This window comes from Oncorhynchus mykiss, chromosome 8 (genome assembly GCF_013265735.2).
Source record: "Oncorhynchus mykiss isolate Arlee chromosome 8, USDA_OmykA_1.1, whole genome shotgun sequence".
In the NCBI taxonomy this organism is placed as follows: Eukaryota; Metazoa; Chordata; class Actinopteri; order Salmoniformes; family Salmonidae; genus Oncorhynchus; species Oncorhynchus mykiss.
Window position 1 is genome coordinate 25,525,484 of NC_048572.1, and position 20,603 is coordinate 25,546,086.

The window sequence follows — 20,603 nt, forward strand, 5'->3', positions numbered from 1 at the left end:
ATAAAATGTTATGGGATGCATTATCTCCATTGTTTTTGATGGTAGGCCACTCTGGTAGGCCTACATTATGATCAACTAGCCACAGTAACCTACTTGAACACTGTTAAAACGGAAACTTAAAGCGGGTACAGCCTCAGTACTCACAGTAAATGCGTGCTGGAAGTTGCACAGAATTTTCCACAACATTCAAGTTTGCGCTCAGCAGACCTGAAATTTGCTCAGTGCCGAAAAAAATGAGAGGGAACACTGGTCACTGGCAAAGTAAGTTTTATTATTTGGTTGTTTGCTTGCTCTCTTTCCACAGCCCACAATAGCAGTAACTGACACAAGTGAACGAAAGAGCTTATCTGGTGATTGGCATTCCATATTGGCTACAGCAGGTCTATGGAGTGCAATGTGTGAGAACCTGCCTCTGTGCATTTTTCACAAGCTTCAGATTCATTTGGCATTGCTCATCTCCTTCCTTCTGCTGCTAAGGAGAAATGTGTATAGAATCTAAACGGTCCTTAAATGGTAGGTCATATATTCACTTTGGTTGATATTTGATTGATACCCTTCAGAGAGACAGCATGTTCTTAAGGTGTGAGAAAGAGAGTTTGTTTTCATATTAGATCAAGCTGATTATGCAACCAGTCCTTATCTAATGAATGTGAGAAGCAAACAGGGTTTGGAATGCAGGTCCCCTGACCATGTGTATCTAACAGCCGCCTCTAAGAAATCAAGGTGTTCAGCTGGTGATTTTGTAATGCAATTCCTTTTTAATATTGGAGGGGTACATTTTTTTCACTGGTCATGATCTGTAAAAGCCTAGGACCAGACTGATCATTTACTTCGCAAAACAAAATGTTGTGCGCCTTGAAAAGGCACAATTCAGAAATGACCATAAAAGTCTATGATAATGCTCAAATCCACAAATTGGCAAGAAAATGAGAAAGACATTTATCAATGCATGATATAAGATGCTCTGAGTAATTTTTTTTAGCATACCATTATCATCGTAGTGAGAGATGAATTACATCATTTAGGACTATTATGGCAAGCTGAACATTGTGTCTGAGCAGAGAATAACTTTTTCATTAATACCGAGTGGATTGAGGAAACGGAGGTGGTGTGTGTTTGGAGAGGAGGGAGGGCCGGCCCTAGCTTTTTGGGGTATAATATTTTAGTGGTCCCCCTCGATGGCAGAGAGAAACAAAATAGTTTTATTAAAGCTAATTCTCTGCATTTTGCCATGGGGCATAGAGAAACGTTTTGGTTTTAAAGCACATTTTATGCAGTTCTACACATTTTGCCATGGGGCAGAGATACAATGTTGCAATTTTAAAACTAATTTTATGCAATTCTACTCATTGTGCAATGGGGTGAAAATGAAAGAGCTTTAAAACTGCAAAAATGTTCCTGCAATTCTACACATTTTTCCATGACTTATGCCATGTTCATATGATATCTGAGAGAGAGTGACTAACAAAATCAATGTCGGCCCCCTGGAGGTTAGGGCCCCTGGGCACATGCCCTGCCGGCCTGGTCAGTTATTCGGCCATGATTACTACCACGTGTAGGTAGCTGGCTAAACTAACTTTCTAGAGAGAAAAACTGCTGAAGCACTACCAAATTGTACCTTGTGTATTGTAATATTCTAACTATCAACAGGAAGTTGAGACCCACAGGGCAAGTGATATAATCTAGAACACTTCCCCCTTTCCCTACCTTCGTTGAAAGAAACCCTAGCAGTGAAGAGTTCACCTGAGCGTCATACACCCCTCCTCTTTTGTCACACCTCCACAATAAGAGCTGACCCTCTATTCCAGAGATTATTGGGACTAGAGGACTACCTGAGAGAAGACGGTCACAAGAGAGAAGACGCACAGACAGAGATATTGATAAATCAGGGTGGAGGGACCGAAGGTTTATCACTTTAAACTAACACAACCCAGAGACACAGGTGAGCTGATAAGGCAGTCTAGCTCAGTTTGTGTGTGCTTTAGGGTAGTAGACCTTGTCAGTGTTTCAGAGTTAGGGGCGCTTTTCGCACATGGAACGTCTAGAGAGCTGTGTGTTCTAAAACTGTAGAGAAGAGCGAGAAGAGCAAATATACTGAGAATGCATAGAAAGACTGCTTCCTGTTCACCTCACTTGTGTGGAAACAAAGATAGACACCGGTAAGCTTTTAAGACTTTTAAGCAATAAGTGAATGAACAAACAATTCGTGGCCTATATACTGTAATGGCTTTAGTTAGTGGTTCACGTCTTGACTTAGTGTCAGTGGACCAACTAATTGTCCAAATAAATTATTATTTCAATCTGGACACAACAGTTGGCCGTTTTACTGTTCCTTTGAATCATGCCAGCTACCTCAGCTTACCTGGGGCACTATCTCTGACACATTGTCCTCGTGGCTGTCTCTTTAAAAGCCCCATACAAATATTAGATGTAAAAACGAAATAATTGTAGATCCATTGGAACTAAGTTGTTAAGGATCCATGATCGGAACTATCAGGAAGATTATAAAACCTTGTACTAACTGTACAGAAAAACAGCCCACCATGGGGATTTCAACATTGTCTGAAAAATAGGCCACATTCCTTAATAGCAGCATTTTCCTCAGATGCTTTTTTGCTATGACTATAAAATACAAATAAGACAGCATCAACTTCACATTTTAGGCAAATTAGGAAAGTCCCTAACCAGGTTGTCTTCCAGTAAACCATTTTCCTTAGAATTCTCAAGGCACTGTTCCTTTACAGGTAACATGAAACACTGCCCTGGGGAAAAACGCTCACCTTCTTAATGAGAAGAAATGTGATACTACCAGTTACAACAAGCCACGACTGCAACACTGTCTCAAACGTTCAAGTAGCTTTAGACACATAAACACAGTGTGAACACTGACAACGAGTGAAACCAAAGCTAAAGCAATCACAGAAACACCAACAGTCAAAGAAAAAAGCATTTTTATCAGGTCAGAGATAAAAGTAATGGCCCTGAAATAAAACAAATCTCCAAGGTTACTTATTAACAGACTAATGTGCCTCAGTGTTCACTTTCCAGTACAAGAGGTTGTTTAGACTTTTCCTTCCACGAGACAAATAATTCAGCATTCAGCACTCTTTAGGCATCAATTCTTACTAGATTAAGGTCACACCCATGACAAAACCTTTGTGCCGCAAGCTGTGTGTGTGAAGTTACACATGTATACAAGAAAAACAGGTTATTTTATTATACAGTCGTGGCTGCAGTTACCAGTCCATATATGGCCATTGCTAGCTACCGATCTCAACCTGGAATCCAATTTCATGACAATCGTGGCAAATGATCATGATGATCATAACAATTGTGGCAAAGGTTGTTTAGCATTGGCATTTTTAGGCTGTGAAATGCCAAAATAAAAAATAACAAAAGAAGGAGTATCAAATCATTTGAAGTGAGTTTTCTTAACCTAGTTTGTTTGTCCTCACATTTTCAGAGCTGCCTAAAGGTCAACTGGACCCTTCAACTGAGTGACCTCCACTTCAGCCTAAAAGTGTTGAACTCACTGACAGTACACGCCATTAAGTCCAAGATGCCTCTGAAGACCACCTTGTACCTCAAATCAGCCAGCATGCGCTGGCCCCGCAAGCAGAAGCGCCGTGAGCTGCTATCAGTCAACATGATCAGCCTACCCTTGGGTGACTTCCGCCACCTCTCCCACATCGGATTGGATGCCCACGGAGATGTCTTCGGCGACCTCGCAACCTTCCAGCGGACCGGAAGTCTCATCCTCCACAGCTCTCAAAGCCACCAGGACCTCTACTCAAACATCACCCCCAATGAGACCCCCCCACCCCCACCCAAGCCCCCACGCCTCCTCAGCCCAGAAGAGATGGATGCACAGGCCTCCAAAGCCAGAACCCATCCCCAGAGGTGCCTCTTTCTGCCTTTACTGGATGTTGTGGAGGTGGTGGCGCATGACAGGTTGCACCACGAAGAGGAGGTAAAGCAGGAGCAGGAAAAGAAGGAGGAGGGAGAGTTAACGATGGGGCCGGATGGATCCGAATCGAACACGGCCCCCCAACAGGCTCCTTGTCCCCCAGTGGAGGCCCCTCCAGGGGTCGATGAAGACTCGTCTTTTGTCCTGAACCTTGACTTGGGGCCGTCCATACTAGAAGACGTGCTGCAAGTGATGAACCAGCTTCACCAGTGAGACTTTGAGAAGTGTGGCCCTCGTGTAATATATTTTATTCTAAGGGCCTTTCAAGAAACACAACATAAATAGGGGAGAAAGGGGTTGTGTCATGGATGGAAAAATGAGCTGGACTATTTTCAATTGCCAGGATGCAAATTGGTACATTTATTTTTAATTACTGTCTTCATAGAAGACAGATTGTATAATATTTCCTTATTTTGGATGCAAGATGATATGAGCCTCTATTGTTAGTTTGGCTAACTAGAGCAATGTGTCATATCTGGGTCAACGCTTTGAACAGTTGCCTTTCTCAGGTGAAAGCTCTGTGAGCCAATGACACTCCACCTGGATCATGTGACTTTTGTAACGCAGGTGTATAGAGGAGACATGTTGTGAAAGGTAAGAAAGACAGACGGTAAACTACTTATGAGACATAGCTCTGAGGCAGATGTTTATCTGACAACTTCTATTGTGAAACACTGAAATAAGACTGGTGGATTTTGCTTTTCAATGTTTAGGCCTACTATACAGGGACAATGAACACTAGCTCTCCCGTAGTCAGACATATGCAGTAGCAATAAGGACAGAAGCTGGGTCATTCTACGAAATGAGTCCCTTTTGCGTCCCTTTGATATTTTAAGTATAAATTGTGCACCAATCTAACATTTTAAAAGCCTTTTTTTTCATATGAATCAATACTTGCTAAAGTGCCAAATCTATGCACCCTCTGTGACATCTAGGAAGATTTTAACCCGCTTAACTCCAACATTTCTCCAAGTTGTCACCATCATTGTAAAGCCCTAGTTGTTTGGTTGCTTCGACAAAGTAATTTCTTCATGTGATTAGTGATTCATTTTTAGGTAAAAAAAAAAAACGTGTCCCTCATTTTAAGGTCAACCCTGTTAAGTGAACTGAACTCTGGTGTTAATATGGTGAAACTGTTACTTTAAAAAAAACATTGAACATCTAATAGTCAAATCATTATGTAATTTCAGTTTTTTTTTTGTGTTGAAATACTGAGTGGGTCAAGCATAACACGTCAAACTTGTTACCCATAGATTGACAATTACACATTTTTGTATAGCTTGCATTCAATTGCTCCTTCCTGTTGCACACAACAAGCTTCCATTCCTCATGTCACAAGGGGATTTATTGCTGATTTAAGATGAAATCGTCAACCCTGTTTATATCGCAGAATGTTAAAATTAGTTGAAATAAAATGTTATTTTTGGGGGGGACCAAGTTGCACTACCCAAAAGGGACTTATTTCTAAAACGACCCAGCAGACTCACAAGAGTGTAAAATAGGCCTATTTTATATTTCTTGTTTTTCTTACCAAGGGGAAAGTTCAAATCTTTAGGAATATAAAACTGTATAAGTCTATTATAAGTTATTACAGGGTTTATGGTGTGACTGTGAACAGTATCAGTCTATAATAAATGTCTTTAGAAAATTAAAGCTCACCGACAATCCTCTCGTTCCTCATATCATAAACTTTTAGATATAATTTTGTTTTGGCTAAGGTGGAGCATGAACTCTGCCCGGCACAAGGAAATCACATTTGTGCACAACCTGTAAGCTTTCATTTGTAAAATAAAAACCATAAAGCCAAGTAAAGATGCCTCTTATCGTTCGCATCGCTGAGCCAATCTCATTCTTTAACAACACTGCCACCTACTGGTGCCCTATCTTCTAACAACTATCACATCAGTTTGTCATTCCTCACCACCCGATGGCAGTATTTCCCAGCCTTTTATTGGGTGGCATGTAGTTTACTTCATTATTTAATGGTCAAGTCGGTACATGGCGATTATTTGATAGATAGATAGACACATCTTTATTTATCTCACTCAAGCTCTTTGACAGAAACTGAAATCAATAATAATCCATACATCTAATTTGCCCAATAACAAATACAAATGTAATAAGAAACTGATTAATTTATTAACTATATACTCAATATGGCCTTACATCTTTATAGTATGCTTTTACCACACTCAGACAGTTAGAATTTGGCAAATTTTCCTCCCTGTATCCTATTTAATATCCTACATTTGTTCACTCTACTCTTGGGATTCAGAAAATCTCAACAATGGGACTGAGGCACAACCACACCATTGATTCTCTTCCACATCTGTGTGTGAGATAACATGAATCAGCTTTTGTCTGGCCCAGAATCATTATGTCAGGCTAGATCTACATCCCACTGCTGACCAGGGAAATTTCTAGGATTTGAAGACATTGGGGGCTTAGCCCAAAGCCAGTAGGGGGGTCCGGAGATGTCCTTCCCTGGTAAGAGAAAAGGAATTTCAACAGCTAAATGCATGAATTTGGTGCACTTTGAGATGAACATTGAGAGATTAGATCTTTTTCAGGAAACTTGCACTTGCCACAGCAGACACTGCCAGTACTCAATTACAGTAGCTACTTTGGGTCTCGCTACTCTGGAACACTCTCTATTCTGGAACACATACAGTACCAGTCAAAAGTTTGGACACACCTACTCGTTCCAGAGTTTTTCTTGATTTTTACTATTTTCTACATTGTAGAATAATAGTGAAGACATCCAAACTATGAAATAACACATGTGGAGTCATGTGGTAACCAAAAAAGTGTTATAAACAAAATATATTTTATATTGAGATTCTTAGCCACCCTTTGTCTTGACAGCTTTGCACACTATTGGCATTCTCTCAACCAGCTTCATGAGATAGTCGCCTGGAGTGCATTTCAATTAACAGGTGTGCCTTGTTAAAAGTTGATTTGTGGAAGGTCTTTTAATGTGTTTGAGCCAGTCAGTTGTGGTGTGACAAAATAAGGGTGGTATACAGAATATAGCCCTATTTGGTAAAAATCCAAGTCCATATTAAGGCAAGAACAGCTCAAATAAGCAAAGAGAAATGACAGTCCATCATTACTTTAAGACACGAAGGTTAGTCAATCCGGAACTTTGAAAGGTTCTTGAAATGCAGTTGCAAAAATCATCAAGCGCTATGATGAAAATGGCTCTCATGAGGACCGCCACAGGAAAGGAAGACCAAATAAATGCTTAACAGAGTTCAAGTAACAGACACATCTCAACATCAACTCTTCAGAGTAGATAACCTGGCCTCCACAATCCCCCCAACTTCAACCCAATTGAGATGGTTTGGGATGAGTTGGATCACAGAGTGAAGGAAAAGCAGCCAACAAGTGCTCAGGATATGTGGGAACTCCTTCAAGACGAGGTACGATCACGAATATCCTATCAATGGGACATCAAACACTGTAATATCCTGTTTCACAGAATCGTGGCAGAATGACGACATGGATATTCAGCTAGCGGGATACACGCTGCACCGGCAAGATAGTGGGCAAGATAGGGGGGGGGTCTGTGCATATTTGTAAACAACAGCTGGTGCACGAAATCTAAGGAAGTCTCTAGATTTTGCTCGCCTGAAGTAGAGTATATTGGGATAAATTGCAGGCCACACTACTTGCCTAGAGAGTTTTCAGCTATACTTTTTGTGGCTGTTTATTTACCACCACAGACAGATGCTGGCACTAAGACCGCACTCAGTCAGCTGTATAAGGAAATAAGCAAACAGGAAACCACTCACCCAGAAGCGGTGCTCCTAGTGGCCGGAGTCTTTAATGCAGGGAAACTTAAATCAGTTCTACCAAATTTCTATCAACATGTTAAATGTGCAAACAGAGGGAAAACAATTCTAGGTCACCTGTACTCCACACACAGAGACGCGTACAAAGCTCTCCCTCGCCCTCCATTTGGTAAATTCGACCACAACTCTATCCTCATGATTCCTACTTTCAAGCTAAAATTTAAGCAGTAAGCACCAGTGACTCGGTCTATAAAAAAGTGGTCAGATGAAGCAGATGCTAAACTACAGGACTGTTTTGCTATCACAGACTGGAACATGTTCCGGGATTCCTCCGATGGCATTGAGGAGTACACCACATCAGTCACTGTCTTTATCAATAAGTGCATCGAGGACATCGTCCCCACAGTGACTGTACGTACATACCCCAAACAGAAGCCATGGATTACAGGCCACATTCACACTGAGCTAAAGGATAGAGCTGCCACTTTCAAGGTGCGGGACTCTAACCCGGAAGCTAATAAGAAATCCTGCTATACCCTGTGACGAATCATAAAACAGGCAAAGCGTCAATACAGGGCTAAGATTGAATCATACTACACCGGCTCCGACACTTGTCTAATGTGGCAGGGCTTGCAAACTATTACAGACTACAAAGGGAAGCACAGCCGCAAGCTGCCCAGTGACACGAGCCTACCAGACGAACTAAATCACTTCTATGCTTGCTTCGAGGCAGGCAACACTAAGGCATGCATGAGAGCATTAGCTGTTCCGGACGACTACGTGATCACGCTCTCCATAGCCAATACATGGACAAAAGGTACACATATGTGAGAACGTTATTCATTGACTAAAGCTCAGCGTTTAACACCATAGTACCCTCAAAGCTCATCACTAAGCTAAGGATCCTGGGACTAAACACCCCCCCTGCAACTGGATCCTGGACTTCCTGACAGGCCACCCCCAGGTGGTGAGGGTAGGTAGCAACACATCTGCCACGCTGATCCTCAATACTGGAGCCCCCCAGGGGTCCGTGCTCAGTCCCCTCCTGTACTCCCTGTTCACCCACGACTGCATGGCCAGGCACGACTCCAACCCCATCATTAAGTTTGCAGACGACACAACAGCTGTCTCACCGATAACGATGAGACAGCCTATAGGGAGGAGGTCATAGACCTGGCCGGGTGGTGACAGAATAACAACCTATCCCTCAATGTAACCAAGACTAAGGAGATGATTGTGGACTACAGGAAAAGGCGGACCGAGTATGCCCCCATTCTCATTGATGGGGCTGTAGTAGAGCAGGTTGAGAGCTTTAAATTCCTTGGTGTCCACATCAACAACAAACTAGAATGGTCCAAACACACCAAGACAGTCCCCCTCAGGAAACTAAAAAGATTTGGCATGGGTCCTGAGATCCTCAAAAGGTTCTATAGCTGCAACATCGAGAGCATCCTGACCGGTTGCATCACTGCAAGGCACTACAGAGGGTAGTGCGTACGGCCCAGTACAACACTGGGGCTAAGCTTCCTGCCATCCAGGACCTCTACACCAGGCGGTGTCAGAGGAAGGCCCTAAAAATTGTCAAAGATCCAAGCTACTCCAGTCTTAGACTGTTCTCTCTACTACCGCATGGCAAGCTGTACAGGAGTACCAAGTCTAGGACAAAAAGGCTCCTCAACAGTTTTTACCCCAAGCCATAAGACCCCTGAACAGGTAATCAAATGGTTACCCGGACTATTTACATTGTGTACCCCAACCCCTCTTTTACGCTGCTGCTACTCTCTGTTTATCATATATGCATAGTCACTTTAACTATACATTCATGTACATACTACCTCAATTGGCCCGACCAACCAGTGTTCCCGCACATTGGCTAACCGGGCTATCTGCATTGTGTCCTGTCACCCGCCACCCGCCAACCCCTCTTTTACCCAACTGCTACTCTCCGTTCATCATATATGCATAGTCACTTTAACCATATCTACATGTACATACTACCTCAATTAGCTCGACTAACCGGCGTCTGTATGTAGCCTCGCTACTTTTTTAGCCTCGCTACTGTTATTTTTCACTGTCTTTTTACTGTTGTTTTTATTACTTTACTTAACTATTGTTCACCTAATAACTTTTTTGCACTATTGGTTAGAGCCTGTAAGTAAGCATTTCACTGTAAGATCAACACCTGTTGTATTCGGCGCACGTGACAAATAAAGTTTGATTTGAAGACTGTTGGAAAAGCTGGTTGAAAGAATGCCAAGAATGTGCAAAGCTGTAATCAAGGCAAAGGGTGGCTAGTTTGAAGAATCCCAAATATAAAATATAGTTTGACTTAGTACATATGTTATTTCATAGTTTCGATGTCTTCACTGTTATTCTACAATGTAGAAAATTGTAAAAAAAAAATAAAGAAAAACCCTGGAATGAGTAGGTGTGTCCCAACTTTAGACTGGTAGTGTATATCAACATACTTAGCTTGCCTATCAACGAAATATACTGTTAAATAACTGACACCCAATAGCCTAAGGATGCTGAGTGCTAACGCTAGTTTATTAGCATTTTTCAACCTTGATGCTGATGGAAACTAGCTAGTTAGCTACAAACAACCCTACACAAACATGTGGCTAACTCTGCTGCTGCTGCACCTTGACTTTCTGGCTGTTCTGCCCTCTCCACCCCTGCCTGCTTGTGCTTAACCTGCTAGCTTTTTTTGCCTCTCTTTCGGAAGAAGTTCTGAATATGATATGCTCTGTGCTATACTACAGACAGGCGTTTTGTTGAATGATGACATTGACATCTAACCAGGGACGTATCACAGCATCTACCGTGTCACTTCAAAGGCTTCTTGCGGTGCAAACTACTGGGTTTCCATTAGGTAACACAGCCACAAAGTCAGAACCCACAGCCACAAAGTTAAAATTGGCTACAAAAATGTGCTTTGTGGTCTTAATTCAAGGTTAGGGTTAGGCATAATGTTAGCAGTGTGGTTACGGTTAGGTTAAAAATCTGATTTAAAAAATATAAATTGTGGAAATGGGCGGGGTTTAGCCATATTTATGACTTTGTTAAGTAGTGACAACCCTACTAGCAGATGCATTTATACAGAGCAACTAGGGTTAAATTCCATTCTCAAGGGCACATTGACAGCTTTTTCAATTAATCAGCACAGAGATTTGAACCAGCAACCTTCAGGTTACTGGCCCAACACTCTTAACTGCTAGGCTACGAGCCTAACATGGTATTCTGTATTGTTTATTTTTGTCATAAGTTTGTCAGTAAACATTTTTTTTCTTATATACTGAATAGTGCAAGTGATCTGTGGTTATGGAAACTCTTATCAGACTGAAAAAATATATAAAATCTAGATATTTTTGACCATCAAAAGGTTCAGGGCTGGACCAAAAACATCTGGGGCTGAAGCCACTACTGCTGACTCATTCAAACACACAGCTGTCCTTGACAGGTCTCCCTTTTAGCAGTCTCTTTCACAGGCGTGGTAGAAGCCTGGGCATGGCATAGGTTATCCTTTAGCAAACCTCCACTGTTCCAAAGACATTTGCTGTGTTTGTTGACATGGTCATTGTATTGTAATAATTAATCCACGCTACAGTCTTATCATCATCTGGGTTCGCTTAATTTTCCGTTCTTTAAAAATCGAAATAAAGGTAACTGATTAAGGGTTATAGTCTGTTTTTATCGACTTAGTTAAATGCCGGATGTGTGAGAGATAACGATTGCAGTCAGCATGACTCAATGTTCACACACCCAGTGCTGAAAAATCTATTCAGCTTTAATCAAATTTGGAAGCTAAACTACTGTACCTTTTGGAGGAGCAGTGAAACAAAAGTTCCAAATACAGATCCCATCACAGGCTGAATAAGAGCAGCATTCTTCAATATATCATGGGTTAGGACAACCACATAAAAAGTTTATATTTGGAGAGTCATGTTTTCTCTAGTTACCCAGACAGCCTGTGTGATTGACTGACTTTGAACTTGAATCGTCTGTGTGCCCCTAGAATGTGTTAACCCGCTGAGCTAAAGCATAGTGGCCCACTCCTTATCATTGATCAGTTTACTGTTTTGAGGAGAACGGCAAGGTGCCTAAGTAGGCCTATGTTTTGAGGGACATCTTCCTGTAATGTGCATTGACTGACCCAGTCACAACAACATGATTATCCATTATCCAAACTGGCATGGTCATGTTCGTATATGAGCTAGGTTGACACTGGCAGGTAGCCTGTAACAACAGGATAGAGTGTATCTTACGGACTGTTGAGATGAGGATTGCTTCTTTATGACTATCTATCATTAAAGGTGGGTATCTATCTATGCATGGTTGGCATTCCAATGACAGGTGGTAATACCGGAAATGCATTGGGCATGGTACATAGAAGCATAGCCGTAACCAGGGTCTGAGTTTTAGTGAGGTCCAGACAGGTGGCTCATTAAAGCTCATTTACTGCATTTCTATATCATTTAAAAACTATAAAACCCCTGCAATTATCACATTGTCACGACTTCCACCGAAGGTGGCTCCTCTCCCTGTTCGGGCGGCGCTCGGCGGTCGTCGTCACCGGTCTACTAGCTGCCACCGATTCCCTTTTCTTTTCTGTTAGTTTTGTCTTGATTGTTTTCACCTGTTACTTATTTGTTGTTAATTATGGCCTATCTAAACTTCCAGGGCCCGCCTACTTTTGTGCGGGCTTATTCTCACTGTCAGTGGTGAAATTGTTTTGCTTATGCGTATTTTGCTGTCTGTTCTTTTCCCTGGTTTTGGGGACATACCTGATTATTGCTCATTTTACCTGTTTTTTGGCTAGACCAAGCTTAATAAACGTATGCATTGGAAACATTGCTGTCTGCGCCTGACTCCACACCCACCACTCCTAGCTATCCATGAGACACATTGGTTGCTGGAACTTCATTCACCTCAGTCGATCTACAAACACATAGTCAATTAGCTATACAATTAGCCACTACACATTAGCTCACATTAACTCAGCACCGGGATTAAAAAATATATTAATAATACATTGATCTGTTAGCAAAAAAATCCAGATTTAATTAACAAAAAGTTAATAAATGAGTTAGCTCTACATAACTTTTTGTTGCAGTTTTACAGCTAATTTCCTTGCAATTCTACACATTTTGCCATGACTTATGCAATGTTAATATATCTAAGTGAGAGTTAACAAAATAAATTGGGGCCCCCTGGAGTTCAGGGCCCATGGGCACATGCCCTGCGTGCCCGATCGGTAATTGGGCCATGATTACTACTAGTTTAGATTGCTGGCTAGACTAATTTACTAATCTAAAAATTATTTACTGACATGGGCTAATTAAGTGACAGTCAGTGAGTGACATACAGGTTAAACATGAGGACAACTGCTGAAAATTCAAAGAAATTACAACGCTCCGGACCTCAATGTCCTCATATGTAGTTATAGCCCTGCGTACAAGGCATGTCAGGTAAGGAGAGCACATCGCCTGCATGAGCATGTATAGACTTGTTTTGAAATGTCTGTCCTCACTTTACCCTCTTGTGACCTAGCCTGGGTGGATTTGACTATCAGACGGCTTTACGTTTCATGTAGACCTAGACCCTTCACCCTTTATCTTAACCTATACAACCCATACTTCTCCAGCTAGAATAATGTTGAAGACTTCCTTATAGACATTTAAAACTTTTCAAGTGTACTCCTACACTTAACATGTAACTGTGTGAATAGTGAGGTCAAGCACCAGGGGTAAAATCATTTTTATCTTGGATATTCGATTTTCTCTTGTCAATAGCTATTGAACCAAGCATGCCATGACTATGAAGACGGTATATTCTGAATCAGGAGTTGATGGAAAACAATATACTTTTTTTTTTGTGTGAAAATAAATTAAATACAAGTTTTGGATTTCAATCTTCAATAGCTCTTACAGAAAAAGGTGGCATGACTATGAGAATGATAGGGGAGGGCAGAGAAATTCCCAGCTTTTTTGTTGTTGATGTTAAAATGTCATTATTGTGTTATTTGTTTGGCTTTCAAATTTCAATAGCTCTTACACAAAGCATGGCATGACTATGAAAATGATATATTCTGAATCGGGAGGATAGAGGAAAATCCACTGCTTTTTTGGTTGTACGGATTTTTATTCTTTTTTTATCGCTTTGGTTTTCAATCTTCTATAGCTCTTACACAAATCGTGCCATGACTATGAAAATGATATGTTCAGAATCAGGGGAGGACGGAGAAAAATCCACTGCTTTATTTTGTTGTTGATATTCATATACAGTACCGGTCAAAAGTTTTAGAACACCTACTCATTCAAGGGTTTTTCTTTATGTTTTACTGTTTTCTACATTGTAGAATAATAGTGAAGACAACAAAACTATGAAATAACACATATGGAATCATGTATTAACCAAAACGAGTGTTAAACAAATCAAGATATATTTTATATTTGAGATTCTTCAAATAGCCACCCTTTACCTTGACAGCTTTGCACACTCTTGGCATTCTCTCAAACAGCTTCATGAGGTAGGTAGCAGGTAGCCTCGTGGTTAGAGCGTTGGGCCAGTAACCGAAAGGTTGCTGGATCGAATTCCTGAGCTGACAGGTCATCTGTCGTTCTGCCACTGAGCAAGGCAGTTAACCCACTGTTTCCTGGGCGCTGAAGACGCGGATGTCAATTAAGGCAGGCTCCTGCACCTCTCTGATTCAGAGGGGTTATGTTAAATGCGGAAGACACATATCAGTTGTCCAATAGTTCGCAATGGACTTTCGGACCCTGGCCGCGAGATGGAACAGACCACTATCGCTGCAGTTTGCGCGAGGACGTCCATCGGGAGTTGGCCTGCAGGAACACCACCCTCACCTCTGACCAGCTGGTGGACCTGTCCATTCGGCTGGATAACCTGCTGGCTACCCGTGGACGTCCAGAGCGGGATCTGTTGGTTCCATCCCCCAGCACCACTGCTCCGATGCCCATGGAGCTGGGAGGTGCTGCTCTCAGGGAGACCGGAGGAGAAACCTTCACGTGCACCATCTGTGGCCGCAGAGGTCACACTGCCGGTCGGTGCCAGGTTGGTTCCTCTGGGGTTCGAGGCAGCAGGCAGGGCACTCTGGCGTCACCCCAGGTGGGCCGGCACCATTCTCACCCAGAGCCCTCTGTTGCACACCTGTTTTGTGTGTTACTTTTCCTGAGTTTTCCCCGCATTCCCAGCATAAGGCGCTCGTCGATTCAGGCGTGGCTGGGAATTTCATAGACCGATCATTCGGCCATAGTTTAGGGATCCCCATTGTTCCAGTGGCTATGCCCTTCCCAATTCATGCCTTAGACAGTCGACCATTAGGGTCAGGGTTGATTAGGGAGGCCACCGCTCCCCTAGGCAAGGTGACGCAGGTGGGTCACAAGGAGAGAATCAGTCTCTTCCTCATTGACTCTCCTGCGTTTCCCGTGGTGCTAGGCCTACCCTGGTTAGCCTGTCATGACCCCACTGTTTCATGGCAATGGGGTGGTCGCGAGAGTGCTCGGGGAGGTGTTTAGGGGTTTCCGTTGGTGCTACTACGGTGGAAAGTCAAGACCAGGTCTTCACCGTGCGCATTCCCCCCGAGTATTCCGATTTGGCTCTCGCCTTCTCCAAAAAGAAGGCCACTCAATTACCACCTCATCGTCGGGGGGATTGTGCGATAAATCTCCTGGTAGACGCCGCACTTCCCAGGAGTCACGTGTATCCAATGTCACAGGCGGAGACGGCGGCTATGGAAACATATGTCTCCGAATCCCTGCGTCAGGGGTACATTTGGTCCTCTACTTCACACGCCTCCTCAAGTTTATTTTTTGTGAAGAAGAAGGAGGGGGGTCTGCGCCCATGTATTGACTATCGAGCTCTTAACCAGATCACTGTGAAGTACAGTTACCTGCTACCTCTCATAGCCACAGCTTCTTCACGAAACTAGATCTCAGGAGCGCTTACAACCTGGTGCGTATCCAGGAGGGAGACGAGTGGAAGACAGCGTTCAGTACCACCTCAGGGCATTATGAGTACCTCGTCATGCCATACGGGTTGATGAATGCTCCGTCAGTCTTCTAAGTCTTTGTGGACAAGATTTTCAGGGATCTGCACGGGCAGGGTGTAGTGGTGTATATCGATGACATTCTGATATACTCCCCTGCACGCACCGAGCATGTGTCCTTGGTGCGCAGGGTGCTTGGTCGACTGTTGGAGCATGACCTGTATGTCAAGGCTGAGAAATGCCTGTTCTTCCAGCAGTCCGTCTCCTTCCTAGGATACCGCATTTCCACCTCAGGAGTGGAGATGGAGAGTGACCGCATTTCAGCCGTGCGTATTTGACCGAGCGTTTTCTAGGGTTTTCCAATTACTACCAAAGGTTTATCCGGGGGTTTTGGTGAGGTAGCGGCTCCCATTGCCTCACTGCTGAAGGGAGTCAGGTTCAGTTGCAATGGTCGGCTGAGGCGGACAGGGCTATTGTTCACCTTAGGGCCCTGTTTACCTCAGCTCCCGTGCTGGCCCATCCGGATCCCTCTTTGGCGTTCACAGTGGAGGTGGACGTGTCCGAGGCTGGGATAGGAGCCAGTGCACGGGTACGCCACCGAAGCTCCGCCCCTGTGCCTTCTTCTCGAGGAAGTTCAGCCCGACGGAACAAAACTATGATGTGGGGGACCGGGAGCTGTTGGCTGTCATCAAGGCTTTGAAGGCGTGGAGACATTGGCTTGAGGGGGCTAAACACCCTTTTCTCATGTGGACTGACAACCGCAATCTGAAGTACATCCAGGCAGCGAGGAGACTGAATCCTCACCAGGCAAGGTGGGCCATGTTTTTTATCCGTTTTGTTTTCACCCTTTCATACAGACCAGGTTCCCAGAATGTCAAGGCAGACGCATTTTCCTGGCTGTATGACACAGAGGAGCGGCCTATGGATTCCACATCCATACTCCCGGCCTCCTGCCTGGTGGCGCCGGTAGTGTGGGAGCAGGATGTGAACATTGAGCAGGCGTTATGTGTAGAGCCCGCTCCCCTCCAGTGTCCCGCTGAGCGTCTGTACGTCCCATCTGCTGTCCGTGAACGGCTGATCTATTGGGCTCACACGTCACCCTCCTCTGGTCATCCAGGTATCGGTCGGACAGTGCGCTGTTTGAGTGGGAAGTACTGGTGGTCCACCTTGGCCAAGGACGTGAGGGTTATGTTTTCTCCTGCTCGGTGTGCACCCAGTGTAAGGCTCCCAGGCACCTGCCCAGAGGTAAGTTACACCCCTTATCTGTTCCACAATGGCCATGGTCTCACCTGTTGATAGATTTTCTCACAGATCTCCCCCTATCACAGGGTAACACCACGATCCTGGTCGTTGTGGACCATTTCTCCAAGTCCTGCTGTCTCCTTCCCCTGCCCGGTCTCCATATGGCCCTACAGACTGCGGAGGCCTTGTTCACTCACGTCTTCCGGCACTACGGGGTGCCTGAGGATATAGTGTCTGCCCGAGGTCCCCAGTTCACGTCGAGGGTCTGGAGAGCGTTCATGGAGCGTCTGGGTGTCTCGATCAGCTTTACCACTGGTTTTCTCCCCGAGAGTAACGGGCAGGTACGAGAGAGAAAACCAAGATGTGGGTAGGTTTCTGAGGTCTTATTGCCAGGACCGGCCGGGGGAGTGGACGGCGTTTGAGCCCTGGGCAGAGATGGCCCAGAACTCACTTCACCACTCCTCCACTAACCTCTCCCCCTTCCAGTGCATACCTTCGCATCAGAGTCAGACCGAGCCTCCTGCGGGGGACGACTGGTTCCGGTGCGCGGAGGAGACATGGGACGCCGCCCATGTTCACCTTCAGCATGCCGTTCTGCGCCAAAAAGCCAGCTCAGTGAGCCGCAGTGAGGCGGACAGGGCTATTGTCACCGCAGTGAGGCCCCGGTGTTCTTGGTCTGGCTCTCGACCTGAAACCTGCCCCTCCGCCTGCCCTGCCGGAAGCTGGGTCCGCGGTTTGTGGGACCGTTTAAGTCCTGAGGAGACTGAACGAGGTTTGTTACAGGTTACAGCTCCCCCCAATTACCGTATTAACCCCTCGTTCCATGTGTCTCTCCTCAGGCCGGTGGTGGCTGGTCCGCTCCAGGAGTCTGATGTGCGGGAGGTTCCCCCGCCCCCTCTGGACATCGAGGACATCTGGTTTACATTCCCTCATTACTTGTCGTGCATGTCTGTGTGTGGAATTGTTTGTTGTAAAGTGTATGTGCAATTCAGACTGGTTTGCGATGGGTTATTTCAACCCGTAATTTGTTGTTCTGGGTGCAGTTTGTTTTGCTTCATTAAACTTCTCCGGTTGTTACCCATTTCTGCTCTCCTGCGCCTGACTTCCCTGCAGCCAGTTACACACCTCTTACAGTCACTTCTAGGTTAGACTATGCTCTACTTTCCGTCTACCCGGATAAAGCACTAAATAAACAGTAAATAAATAGTTAGTGTTAAAGACGTCTGCTAGAATCTTGACTAGAACCAAAACATTTGATCATATTACTCCAGTGCTAGCCTCTCTACACTGGCTTCCTGTTAAGGCAAGGGCTGATTTCAAGATTTTACTGCTAACCTACAACGCATTACATGGGCTTGCTCCTAGCTATATTTATGATTTGGTCCTACCTTACATACCTACAAGTACGCTAAGGTCTCAAGACGCAGGCCTCCTTATTGTCCCTAGGATTTCTAAGCAAACAGCTGGAGGCAGGGCTTTCTCCTATAGAGCTCCATTTTTATGGAATGTTCTGCCTATCCATGTGAGAGACGCAGACTCTGTCTCAACCTTTAAATCTTTATTGAAGACTCATCTCTTCAGTAGGTGTCATGTATTGTCATGTTGTGTCTTGTTTCTGTCCTTTCCCTTCACCCTGTCTCCCTCTGCTGGTCGTTATTAGGTTACCTTTTCTCCCCCTCTTTCCCCCAGCTGTTCCTTGTCTCCTCCTAACTACCTCGTCACCCCTTTTCCCACCTGTTCCCTTTTTCCCTCTGATTAGTCCTCTATATCTCTCTCTGTTCCTGCTTCTGTCCTTGTCGGATTCTTGTTTGTGTTGTTCATGCCTGAACCAGACTATCGTCATGTTTGCTGCAACCTTGTCCTGTCCTGTCGGAACCTGCCGGTCCATCTGAGCCTACGTTTGTTTTCTTATTAAAGAAGCTCTGTTTACGTTAATAGGCTTCCAGGGTCCTGTCTTCCCTATGTCAAGGTAATCGATCCATAACAGACTACTCTATTGAGTTTCGCACTCTTGCTGCCTCCAGTGGCTGGAACGAGCCGGCTTTGCTCGCTCGTTTTCTGGAGGGTCTCCGCGCAGAGGTAAAGGATGAGATTCTCTCCCGGGAGGTTCCTTCCAGCGTGGATTCCTTGATTGAACTCGCTATTCGCATTGAGCGACGGGTTGATCTTCGTCACCGAGCTCGTGGAAAGGAGCTCGCGTTCTCCGTTGCCCCCCTCTCCGCATCACTACCATCTTCCTCTGCCGGTTCGGGTGCTGAGCCTATGCAGCTGGGAGGTATCCGCATCTCGACTAAGGAGAGGGAACGGAGAATCACCAACCGCCTCTGTCTCTATTGCGGTTCTGCTGGTCATTTTGTCACTTCATGTCCAGTAAAAGCCAGAGCTCATCAGTAAGCGGAGGGCTACTGGTGAGCGCTACTACTCCTGTCTCTCCTTCAAGATCCTGCACTACCTTGTCGGTCCATCTACGCTGGACCGGTTCGTCAGCTTCCTGCAGTGCGGAGGGCTGTTTTATGGACGAGACCTGGGCTCGGGAACATGACATTCCTCTCAGACAGTTAAGGGAGTCCACGGCCTTGTTCGCCCTGGATGGTAGTCCTCTCCCCAGGATTCAGCGTGAGACGCTACCTTTAACCCTCACTGTTTCTGGTAATCATAGCGAAACCATTTCTTTTTTAATTTTTCGTTCACCTTTTACACCTGTTGTTTTGGGCCATCCCTGGCTAGTTTGTCATAATCCTTCCATTAATTGGTCTAGTAATTCTATCCTCTCCTGGAACGTCTCTTGTCATGTGAAATGTTTAATGTCTGCTATCCCTCCTGTTTCCTCTGTCTCTTCTTCACAGGAGGAGCCTGGTGATTTGACAGGGGTGCCGGAGGAATATCACGATCTGCGCACGGTGTTCAGTCGGTCCAGGGCCACCTCTCTTCCTCCACACCGGTCGTATGATTGTAGTATTGATCTCCTTCCGGGAACCACTCCCCCCCGGGGTAGACTATACTCTCTGTCGGCTCCCGAACGTAAGGCTCTCGAAGATTATTTGTCTGTAGCTCTTGCCGCCGGTACCATAGTCCCCTCCTCCTCTCCCGCCGGAGCGGGGTTTTTTTTTGTTAAGAAGAAGGACGGGTCCCTGCGCCCCTGCATAGATTATCGAGGGCTGAATGACATAACAGTGAAGAATCGTTATCCGCTTCCTCTTATGTCTTCAGCCTTCGAGATCCTGCAGGGAGCCAGGTTTTTCACTAAGTTGGACCTTCGTAACGCTTACCATCTCGTGCGCATCAGGGAGGGGGACGAGTGGAAGACGGTGTTTAACACTCCGTTAGGGCACTTTGAATACCGGGTTCTTCCTTTCGGCCTCGCTAACGCTCCAGCTGTCTTTCAGGCATTAGTCAATGATGTCCTGAGAGACATGCTGAACATCTTTGTTTTCGTTTACCTTGACGATATCCTGATTTTTTCACCGTCACTCCAGATTCATGTTCAGCACGTTCGACGTGTCCTCCAGCGCCTTTTAGAGAATTGTCTTTTTGTGAAGGCTGAGAAGTGCTCTTTTCATGCCTCCTCCGTCACATTTCTCGGTTCTGTTAT

General features: G+C 44.8%; 1 protein-coding gene across 2 annotated transcripts; it reads left to right on the plus strand.

Moving 5' to 3' along the window:
* The first annotated feature begins 1,729 nt into the window (after nucleotides 1–1,729).
* Nucleotides 1,730–5,620, plus strand: LOC110529685 (cdc42 effector protein 3). Of its 2 annotated transcripts, none has more exons than XM_021612122.2 (2): nucleotides 1,730–2,159; nucleotides 3,464–5,620. In XM_021612122.2, the coding sequence occupies exon 2, from the start codon at nucleotides 3,560–3,562 to the stop codon at nucleotides 4,178–4,180; it is 621 nt and encodes a 206-aa protein (XP_021467797.2). In that variant the 5' UTR covers nucleotides 1,730–2,159; nucleotides 3,464–3,559; the 3' UTR covers nucleotides 4,181–5,620. The 2 variants fall into 2 exon arrangements, with proteins under 2 accessions (XP_021467797.2, XP_021467796.2); XM_021612121.2 differs by having other exon boundaries at nucleotides 1,738–1,942.
* Nucleotides 5,621–20,603: the final 14,983 nt, after the last annotated feature.

Excerpts from the sequence above, each read along its gene's own strand:
- LOC110529685 (XM_021612122.2), top strand. The coding sequence starts at position 3,560 with ATGCCTCTGAAGACCACCTTGTACCTCAAATCAGCCAGCATGCGCTGG.